Below are 11,923 nucleotides of genomic sequence, written 5' to 3' on the forward strand. Positions count from 1 at the left end.
TGCTCAGCCTTTAACAAGGTGCTGAGGAGGCTGTGCGCTAAAGACCCCTGACCCAGGGGAGCACAAACCAGCCTGGGGCCGGTCTAACGGGAGACTTCATAGAAGTCTACAACCATACCAGCTTAGGGAGCTAAGCACAATTACGCAGTTAACCCCGAAGGGAAGTACAAAGCTCAACCTAACAGACAGACCGTAAAGCGGGCACATAGTCATGGAGGCCGGGAAAAGGGCCTACAACATAACCAGAGTTCACCAGAGAACTGAATGCAGACGGCGGTAGCCCAGGATGACCTGTAGGGCCACACCCTATTGCATATCAAGGTGGAGCAAACACCAAGACATAACAGCTGCAAGTGCCCACGAGACAGCCCGTCCAACACAAACCAACGAGCAGTGCACTCGGTGAAGTACCTTTCTACTCTTTAAGCAAGAGGAGTACAACATACGCCATCATGCGCTAAGGAAAGGCCCATGGGCCTATAATCCCAGCAGGCACGTGGCATCAGCTTGTGGCAGTGTTATCACTAAAGGGAATAAACGCACAAAATACTCAGTAAAACATCTTTTACTCTCAGTGAGAGGAGTACCAAGCTAAACTCCGACATGCTAGCAAAGGAAGGCCTGAAAGCGGCCTGTAACCTTAAATTAATGAAATTGGTAACACTTTATAATAACTGCACACTATGAAGCATTAGTTAAGCATTAGTTAATAGTTATTTCATCACTTATAAAGCAATAATAGACATTAGTAAGTAGTTTATAAATACAGCTATAATTGCTTTATTCTTGTTTTATAAGCATATCTATAATGTGTTTAATAATTGTATTTTCATACTTTATTAATAATCAATTTATCATTTCTAAATTAAGTATTACATTATTTACAAACCAGTTATTTAGGAGTTGTCAGTAGTTCATTTAGTAAGTGTAAGTAAATGATTAATAAACTATTTAAACATTCATTTATACATCTTAATATTTAGACACATAGTAATAGTTACTTAGTGTGTTAGTAAATGTTTTATTAACACATATTCCTACTGCAATTCATGATTAATTCAGGTAGTTATAAAACATTTAGAAGTAGTCAGTTAACTATTTTTGTGAGCTCATCTAAAGTGAGGACTATTTATGCTTTGTAAAGCTTTTATAAATGAGATTTAAAGGTTCAGTGATCTTCTGCACTGCTGTTCTCTAATGTTTTAAAGTTAGTCCCGAGGTAGTTTTGACACTAGGAATGTGTTAATAAAGCATTTATTAACACACTGAGTAACTAATACTATATGTCTAAATAATAAGATGCATAAATGTACATTTAAATATTTTATTAATCATTTACTTACACTTCCTAAATGATCTTATGAACCACTGACAACTCCTAAATTACTGGTTTGTGAATAATGTAATACATAATTTAGAAATGATAAATTGATCATTAATAAAGTATGAAAATACAATTATTAAACTCATTATAGATATGCTTATAAATCAAGAACAAAGCATTTATAGCTGTATTTATAAATGGCTTACTAATGTCTATTAATGTTTTATAATTGATGAATGAACTATTTACTAATGCTTAACTAATGCTTCATAGCGTGAGTTATTCTAAAGTGTTACCATGAAAGGAATGTTTGTGTGTACTTAGCATACAATTAATTTATTAAAAGTTGATTATAGTATTATTATATACTATACCACATTGCTAATATTGTGTAAGATAAATTTAAATTACTTTTACAGATCATAGTATGTTGCAACAATCCTTATCCTTATAAAAAAAATTTGTTATTATTTTATATTTCAAGCATGTTGTTTGTGCAATTAAACATTATACAATAGTAAAATAGGTTATAATTAGTCAAGACATCACAATAACAACATTTGTCATGACACCGGTAGCACTCTTTTGTAGAGTTACATTGAGACGTATGTTGTGTTTTTGGGTCTCTCTCTCTCTCTCTCTCTCTTTCTCTCTCTTCCACTCTGTCACTCTCACAGGTTGCCCCGCCCTAAGTGAATGAGCCAGTAACGTGTCCCGTGGTTGGCCGAGGTGGAACTGCGCATCTAGACTCTGATCTGGGGTGTGGAATGATGTTGTTGATAGTGCTGTTGGTTAACACTGTTGTGATTGCTGATAAGAACTATAAATAATTCTGTGTAGTGCCTTCTGTAAATACTGTATATGTCAAATATTCATATTTAAGTCAAGTCTTTTTACAATGCAGATTGTGTCAAAGCAGCTTTACATTGATAACTGGTATATAATTTTGGCTGCACAGCAGCTTTTAAAGAATAGTGTCAATGCAGGCAGATCAAAGCACTGTTGAATATCAAATGTCAAGTCAAATGTCAAGTGTCCCCAGTTAATCAAGCCAAAGGCAATTTACCTTGCCCACCCTGTGTTTTTGCTATTTGCACAGACGTGGTCTTGGTGAGCAGGAAGACTAAGCAGATATTGATTGTTTTGTTTCATATTCTCAAAGCCTTGTTTTACTAAATTAGAGTATTATGTTTTTAATGCAGACACAGTCATTATGGATTTGTAAGCCATTAGTCACACCCGTATTTGATCTCAGAAATTAGTCCGGCTGTGTTGCAGGTAATTGTAGAGCATTTTAAATAGTGTTTGTAAGTGTTTTGATTTTATTATTTTAATGGGATTAAAATAAATATAAGCATTGTGGTTATTTTTGCGTATTGTTAATTGTGTTTTTGTGTTTGTTTTTGTATTAGGTTTAGTTGATCGCTGTTCCTCCAGTGTTTTTGTTTTATTTCCTCAGCTAGTCAGTCCCTGCATGTGTGCGTTGTATCGCTCTAGAGCAGTTATGTTTATGGTTGTTGTAAAGTGGTCTGGCTAGGGGGGTGTTTTTATTTTTTTTTATTTTTTCCTTCTACTTTTTTCTTTGTTTGTATATCACTTTCCAATCTCATGTTGAACAGACACACTGGTGCGGTGACTCACTGCACACATTTTCCTCAAAACATAAGATTCATCCGCACTGAGGAGCCGTGCCGATGCACAACCCACATAAAGATGACAATTCTGCAAAAAACTGCAATTGCAGGTTTCAAACAGAGATGGCGACAAGAAGGCAAAACTTATGGACTGCAGCTTTAAAGGGTTAGTTCACCCAAAAATGAAAATTCTGTCATTTATTACTCACCCTCATGCTGTTCCACATTTGTAAGACCTTCGTTCATCTTCGGAAAACACAAATTAACATATTGTAGGTGAAATCCGATGGCTCAGTGAGGCCTTCATAGCCAGCAATGACATTTCCTCTCTCAAGATCCTTAAAGGTACTAAAAACACATCTAAATCAGTTCATGTGAGTACAGTGGTTCAATATTAATTTTATAAAGCGATGAGAATATTTTTGGTGCACCAAAAAAACGACTTATATAGTGATGGCCGATTTCAAAACACTGCTTCAGGAAGCTTCAGAGCATTATGAATCAGTGTATAGAATCATGATTCGGATCGTGTGTCAAACTGCCAACGGCTGAAATCACATGACTTTGGTGACATCGTTAAAACTGTCATGTGACTGCAGTGGTTCAACCTTAAAGTTATGAAGCAACAAGAATACTTTTGCGTGCAAAAACAAAACAAAAATAACACATTTATTCAACAATATCCTCTCTATTGTGTCATTCTCCTACACTATTTTCATTGCAGCACTTCCAGGTTCTACATCAAAACGTCGACTCATTATTGGCCGGCTCCTGCGTCACCATCACACGCATACGTTGTGCTGCTCACGTGTACAGCGTTGGCTGTACTCTGAGGTGTACTGGTCTTCAACAAGGCTGAAATCTGAAGACCATCACACATCCGACTTTTGTCATATACTGAATAAAATTTAAGAGCAATTGATATATGATGTTGGTATACCGGTTACATTCAGTTAGTGGATAGACATCGACGTGACTTCTCAGAATCAGAACAGGAATTTGTTGTACATTTTGAGAGAGAGATAGAAATAAGCAAACTATATAATCAATTTAAAAATGCAAGTGTGACTGCTCTGGTCAGAATCTGACAAATATATAATATAATATATATCGACAAAATGTGGAATAGGATTAGGAAACAACCTGGGACACATAGTATCTGTGGGTAACACAAAATTATATTTGCATCCTGGATTTTCCAACAGGTCGCAGGTAAATGCCAAGTGTAAACGCAGCCAATGTTCTTTGTTGTTACACCAAACTGCCACAAGATGGTGGTAAGATATAATAAACTATTGTGTGCCACGACAGTGACAATAATGTTTATCACAAAATTGAATCCAGTTATTCATTAGTCAGCTACATATCGATTATTTTCTATACATCATTTTCTGTACCAATTTTATGGGCCTTATTCTTGTTATTTGAGCCAATGTAGATCAATGAGCAAAGTTATTTCAGGGCAAGACCCTGATTGTAAAGCTGGTTGGAGCAAGAGTGTGACTTGATTGGTCAGCGCAAATGACTTTTATCTGATTGGCTTAAGTAGACGGTGGGTGGAGTCCATTATTTGTGGATTTGTCGCCACGATGCTAGAAATGTTTTAAAATTATGGAAGCTTGTTTCTGCCACTGAATAAAAAATAAAAAAAAGGTTTTACTACGACTTATCTCACAATTCTGACTTTTCTACATGATATAAACTTGCAATTGTAAGCTCTAAAGTCAGAATTGTGAGATATTGTGAGATATAAAGTCCCAATTGCGTTTTAAAGTCAGAAATCTCACAATTCTGAGAAAAGTCTGTATTGCAAGTTTATATCTCGCAAAAAAGAAAAGAAGTCAGAATTGTGAGATAAAAAGTCACAATTACCTTTTTTTTTTATATTTAGTGGCAGAAACAAACTCCCATACAAAATCCTCATGCGGGAATCTACAAATGCATAGAAGTGATTCACAAATGAATGCCAGGAGTTGTGTGTGTGACATAAAACAATTATTTGTTAATTAATTGTTAATTTGATTAATTTTTGTGAATCTCTTCATGGTTATTTGTGAATCTCAATATTTTTATTTGGGATAATGCAACAAATCTAAACCCATACTGCACTTATTTTTTACCCTGGGATGTCATTCCTCTGCTGTTTCCATCAACAACTCTGAGCTAAAGACATGCCATGTTACTGTGCTAATGCATCTGCTGCTACTTCTCTGTACAGATGTCATTGACTGTATTTACATAGTTACTGTTAAATCAAACTACTGCAAACTACTCCACCTCATGTGCTCATCTGACTGTCCGACTGAGTATACATCATTGAATTAACTACGATATCTTGCTTGGGATTCTTTCATTCATTCATGAATCACCTCTGGAGCAAAAATCAGAATTTCATTGTAAAATTAAACTAAAGTTGCATTTTTTTTAAATTTATAATTGAAATAAACATATCTTATTATTACAGATGATATTGGAATTAATTATTTGGCCACATGACCACTTTCAAGCCTCAGAAAGTTAGTTAAGATATTGTGTTGCCATTAAGGCAAAATGTTAAGGACTTTTCTTTTGATACGATGTAGACCTGGGGCCGTATTCACAAAACATTTTATCTTACCACTAAGGCCGCATTTACACTGCAAGTCTTAATGCACAGATCCGATCTTTTGGCCATATCCGATTTTTTTGGACGACGTGCTTACATTTCTTTTAAAAGTGACCTGTATCGGATGTCTCCTTTTTACACTGCATTTGGCGAAACGTACCAAAAATAGCCTATATGACATCACAAATCAATTTCAATGGTACATTGAGCTTAATTTATTGACATGAATTCATATAGAAGCCCTTTTAATGCAATAGTTACATCCCTACATAAAAATAACACAAATTCTTCACGACAGTAGGCTATACGTACGCAACTCCGCTGGAAGCGTGCGAGTTGAATAATACTCGGGTACGGGTAGATATTCACAGCTTCATGGGCTCGAATCCGCCATCCTGTACTAGTGTTTTTTTTTTGTTTTTTTGTCATTAAAACCAATGCGTCTATCAGTGATTGTATATCAAGGGCAGTTGCAAGTTTGTGTGCTTTTTATTTTGTGGTTTCAATGGAACGAATAGTTAAAGTCTCCACAACGGGACTGAAGCGCGCGACTGTGCACGAGCCGCACTCACAACAGCGGCAATGAGCACTCAGTGTGATTTCAAGAGCAACACATTTCAACGTCAGATCGCCTTTTATTTAACACAAACAAATGAAATTAATAATCTGCCAGTCAACTAGAGATGTTCCGTTTGTTATAGGTATGTCTGTACCGCGAAATGTTAAAAAACCCTCACTTTTCAATGACGCAGGAGTCGCATTTACAGGGGAATATCCGATCTGTCCGCTTACACTGCAGGCGCAAACGCACATATCCGATTCATATCCGATTTATAACCACATATGAAAGAGGCCTGAAACCAATCTGTGAAAATCGGAATCCATGCGCTTTTTTCCTGCTTACACGGTCGTGACTCATATCCGATCTGTGCCACATGGGAGGAAAAAAATCGGAATTGGGCCACTTGAACCTTTTTACTAAGGAATAGACTGAAGTCTTAAGCTACGAGTAAGGGTGAGGTTGACCTCGTTGCTATGGACTATACACACAGTGATTGGCTGATGGGGGAGGAGTCAGTGATTTAATCATAGAAATATTGTAGAATGAGGTGTCATATTTCCATATTAAAATAAAGGTTTTAAAATGCAAATGTTGCCCTATTCAAATAAATATGTTTTTATAAAAATGTTGCCATATTCAAATAAAGGTTTTAAAATGTAGGCTAAGTGTCACTAATTAAACTAGTATATACAGTTAATTGTCTGCCTCTTGGATGTCTGCATCTCAAGAGAATGCAAAATTCAAGCTCCCAAACTTTGTTTTATAAACAAGGAGCTAGTTTTATAAACAAAGTTTGGGAGGAACACATTCAAACGGAAGCTTGAGAGGAGGAATATATACACAGACGAGAGCCGACTCACCTATAGTTACTTCGACAGTTTTCTGCATCCCTCCGCCACCCCGCTCCTCACTTTCGGTGGGCTAAATCTCAAGCTCTGAGCCCTCGATCCCCTTGGACAGCACACCAAATATGCTTATGTAACTGGTGTGAAAAATTTATTGATTTAATCTGACTTTTGTTTATTTCCTTCTGTATTTGTATTATTTTTATTTATTTATTTATTTTTTCCTTCTCTTAAATTGGTTTATAAATGCTTATATTTTTCTACATTTGTACAAATTGGTATAGTGAACTTCACGAAATTTTGTTTCGATATTATCATTCACAAGTTATATGAAAATAGCGCTTAAAATAGCGGAACTTTTCTTTGGGGATTTGTTGGGGAAGGGAACGTTATCGGTGGAACGCACCTGCGGGGTTTCCTCTTGCACGGCAAGCGATTGCGTCAGTCTACTTGTGTATGAAGCCGATGATGCATGTGATTTTCGCTTCTCCCCACAAAATATCCTGGTATGATGATGTTACTTGTTTAAAATGCATATTTGTTGCTGGAAGAATGTGATTGATTTATAGTAACATTTGATTATGTTAGCTATGATGAAAATGTATCGTTTAATGTCTTATTTGGTTTAAATGATGTATATCATGACGCTAACTAATTAGCATTGTATGCTTAGTGTGTACCAGAGTGGGAGAAGCTGTCGCCCCGTTGCTCCACTGATTATTTCTCTTAATTACAGGTATGTTCGATCAATCAGTTCTGTTTCAAAAAGAAAAGAGATTTAGTTGATTGATAATGAATGTATATTGTACAGAGAGTGTGTTACGGGAGAGAGAATCTGAATTTAATCGTTTATGCTGTCTGTGACGCACTTTGTGCGGCCTGCACATGGTACGGTGCTGATTATATCCCATGTTTTATTCCATTTTTGATATTTATAATGTGCGAAATATGGGTTTATACATACAAATGATATTATAATTGTTTATATGTTATTATAGGATGTTAAATTGTATAAATATTTGAATTAATGCATATGTTAATAATGTAATATAGATATTGTATTTAATATACTATTGTAATATACTAATTATTTTATATTATACACTACTGTAATATATTTATTGTAATAGAATAAGAATATTGATCTGATGTATAAGAAAAACAAGATATTTATATATTTATAAGCAGTATAATTGATTTAAATTTATATAATTCTTTTCCATTATTGTATAAAGTCAGTCTACTTGTGTATGAAGCCGATGACGCATGTGATTTTCGCTTCTCACCACAAAATATCCTGTGTGTACCAGAGTGGGAGAAGCTGTCGCCCCGTTGCTCCACTGATTATTTCTCTTAATTACAGAAGTACAGTGCTGAATCTCAACAAGTGGTTGTGTGGTCCTTGTGTGAGTGTGAGAGTGACCGGTCCAGACACGCTACATAATTTGGTGCCGTGACCCGGATGCGCCAGATCTGCTGCAGCCGATCGCTGGGGTTTGACAACGCTGGATCACAACGCTGGATCACAACGCTTCTGCAACTGATGGACGAAGGATCTTCGTCGTTGACGTTCTAGTGGCGGTGTCTGGACATTGAACTGAACTGAGTAACTGAGCTCTCGTTCCACATTACACACACATCGGACTTTACACTTTGCGCACATTGAACTGTTTTCCACTTTTTTAACTTTTTTTTTCCCATTTCTGCTTGGTTAAGCATACAGTAATTGTGAGGTAGCTTAATTTTTTTTTTTTTTCCCTTGTTTATGCTTTTCACTATCTAAAATTGGCAATATGGCCGAAGGGGGATGGAATGAAGATTTAGTGACGCCACACATTGGCAGGGGGCGTGGGTTGTTTGGGGTATCCGAGCCTGTAGTTGGCAAACCACGTATCTTGGTCTATGATTCTGCGACTGATCCGACTGTGCTTAATGAGTCGAGTAAACCAAAGTCTTCCACCCCTGCCAATGCTGGTCCTGACAGTGTTACGCAGCAACTGCGTGACCTTATTGGTGAGCTCGGAAGCCAGATAGGTGACTCCATTGTCACACGTTTGTTAACAAACCAGACTTCAACATCACCTGGTTCCGTTCCATTATTTGAACAGCAACCCTCTAGCACAATGCCCCTTTCTACGAGCCTTGATCTGTCCAAATTAAACCTCATAGTCAAAGCTGACATTAAAGAACCACAAATGTTCAGAGGGGATGGTAGCGACAAATGTTCCATCCTAGAGTGGATTGAACAGATGAATGTGTATTTGTCCAAAAAGGGCTGCAGCAAAGTCGACGGGGTAGAGGAAATACTGAACCATCTCAGTGGCCGTGCAAAGAGCATTGTCAAGGTTAAACTAAAAAGTAGCCCGGTTGCTGTGCTTAGCCCTGAAGTTGTCTACGAAGTACTGCAGCGCTATTTCAGTGAGAGTCCTGGCTCGTGCCAGCCGCTAGCCGATTTTTATGCAACCCATCCGAAGCATAACGAGCACCCTGTTGACTATTGGGTCAGGTTGAACGAGGCAGCTGAGCTAGCAGATGCTCACCTGCAAAGATGTGGTAGCAAGATGGAAAATATGAGCTCAGGAGATAGCAATGATGTTTATCAGGAACTGTCCCAATCTTGATCTTTCCAATGTCTTCAGGTGTAAGCCCATAAGCAAATGGTCAGCTGAGGAGGTCCAAGAGGCCATCGACGAGCATGAGAGAGACTTTAAGTCACGAAAGCCTCTTCCATCTGCGCCCAAAGTTGCAGTAAATCAGGTTGTTGTTGCCGAAAAGCCAGTCAGCATGCAGGTAGCAGTGGGAAGCGAAAGTGTAGGTGTAACCCTCTGCTGCGTGTACTGCAAGCCCACACCCTAAAACAAGTGAAGCCGCAGAATTGGGCACTTTAGAGCGTGTACTGAAAATGCTAGAAAGGGTGCTTGGAATGCACAACTCTAACCTGTTTCAGAACCAAAGCCTCGTACATCACCGTGGTATCGAGCATCCCCATGTGCAGTGTGCGGAGACCGATCTCATTCAACCCGTTCACACTGCATGAGGGAAAGAAGACGCCTTGATTGTTTAGAGTTTGGACATCAGCGTAAACAGTGTCACAGAGTTGTTGGCCAAAGGTGCAGCCCAGACCAGCGACGGTCAGGGAAACTAGACCACTCACACTGGGGAGAGGGCAGTGTGAGTGTTGAGAGTCAGCCTCTCACCAGCGAAGATGATCCGAATGGTCGTATATAGCAACCTTTGTCAGGTTGAGTCAAATGGCAGTATCATTTTGTTCCAAAACATCGCGAAGCTGGAAAAAGCTGACAGTTTGTTTTATACTGATGTGTTGGTGAATGATACAGTCACTTGCCAAGGCCTGTTAGACACGGGTTCTATGGCATGTACTATTAATGAGGGAATCGAGCGCAAGTTGCTGGATACATGTGGGATTCTTGAGTCTGGGCAGCCCCATGCCGATGTTTTGCTTGTAGGGTGTGGCGGTGTTCGGGTCAAACCCAAGTGTATCCATCAGCTAAAGATGTGTGTGTATGGATTCTCAGTCATTGTGCCTACCTTGGTTGTACCAGGGCAAAAAGACCAATTAATTGTTGGTACTAACGTCATCAAGTATGTTCTCGGTCAACTTAAGCAGTCCCAAAGCTATTGGCGCGTTATGAACCAGCCAAACTCAACGGGAGAACCAGAAATTCAGCGGTTTTTGAGTATGCTGTCTGGGCATGACAGATGGGAAGGTGGGAGCATCCCAACCGTTGTCGGTACCGCTAAGCTCACTCAAGCTGTCACGCTTTTACCTCAACAAGAGCACCTTGTGTGGGGCAGACTCCCGACCAGTTCCATCATTTCTGTGGGTAGTACCGTGTTAGTTGAGCCATCTAAGGCACAAACTCATAAGAAAGGTGTTCTTGTTGGGCGTGTTATAGCCACATTGCCTGGTGACAGATGGGTACCGATTAAGTTGATTAACCCATCCGATAAACCTGTCACTTTGAGACGTAACACTAAAATAGCAGACGTGTCTCCTGTTTTAGCAGTTGAAGACCTGGACGTGCAGCCCGAACACTGTGATGTGGAGAATGTGAACGTGCAGAGCCAGTCCGTCTCCTCTAGCGTAGACGCGGGGGTGAGTTCTTCCTTGGGTATTCGTGAAGCACTGCAGAAGCTCGGTCTTAGTGATCTTGACATTGAGTCCTGCGAGGTGACTCCATATTGGAAAGACCAGCTTCTGCAGTTGATTCAGAAACATCAAGATGTGTTTTCTAAACATAAGTTAGACTGTGGTAAGGCCAAAGAATTTGTCCATAGGATCCATCCTGTCTGATAACCGGCCATTTAGACTTCCGTATCGGCGTGTTCCTCCAGCTCAGTATCAGACACTGAGAAAAGTGCTCTCTGGATATGGAAGAGCAAGAGATTATCCGAAAGTCTTGTAGTGAATGGGCGTCTCCGCTGGTCCTGGTATGGAAGAAAAGCGGTGATCTTCGTGTTTGCGTTGATTACCGCTGGCTTAATGCCCGGACCATCAAAGGACGCTCACCCCTTACCTCACCAAGCAGACTGCTTGGCGGCCTTAGGCGGAAACGCGATCTTTAGCGCGATGGATCTTACCTCCGGCTTTTATAATATCGCAATGGCCGAGGAGGACAAAAAACTTACGGCCTTCACAACGCCGATGGGTCTGTTTGAGTTTAATCGGTTACCGCAAGGGTTGTGCAATAGCCCCGCCAGTTTTATGCGCCTAATGACTAACATCTTCGGCGATCAAAACTTCCTGACGTTGCTTTGCTATCTGGATGACCTACTCATGTATGCCCCAAACGAGAGGAGAGGCCATTAAAGAGGCTCGAGTTAGTGTTCAGTAGGCTCAGAGAGCATGGTTTAAAGTTAGCGCCCAAAAAGTGTCATTTCCTCCGGAGGAGCGTGCGGTTTTTAGGGCATGTCATTGACAGTTCAGGGGTA

At 39.3% G+C, this 11,923-nt stretch overlaps 1 protein-coding gene across 1 annotated transcript; it reads left to right on the forward strand.

Moving 5' to 3' along the window:
• The first annotated feature begins 7,471 nt into the window (after nt 1-7,471).
• On the forward strand, nt 7,472-9,591 carry LOC125251963. The gene is made up of 2 exons (XM_048165019.1): nt 7,472-7,706; nt 8,334-9,591. The coding sequence occupies exon 2, from the start codon at nt 8,764-8,766 to the stop codon at nt 9,589-9,591; it is 828 nt and encodes a 275-aa protein (XP_048020976.1). The 5' UTR covers nt 7,472-7,706; nt 8,334-8,763.
• The last annotated feature ends 2,332 nt before the right edge of the window (nt 9,592-11,923 follow it).

This window comes from Megalobrama amblycephala, linkage group LG17 (assembly GCF_018812025.1).
Source record: "Megalobrama amblycephala isolate DHTTF-2021 linkage group LG17, ASM1881202v1, whole genome shotgun sequence".
NCBI lineage: Eukaryota > Metazoa > Chordata > Actinopteri > Cypriniformes > Xenocyprididae > Megalobrama > Megalobrama amblycephala.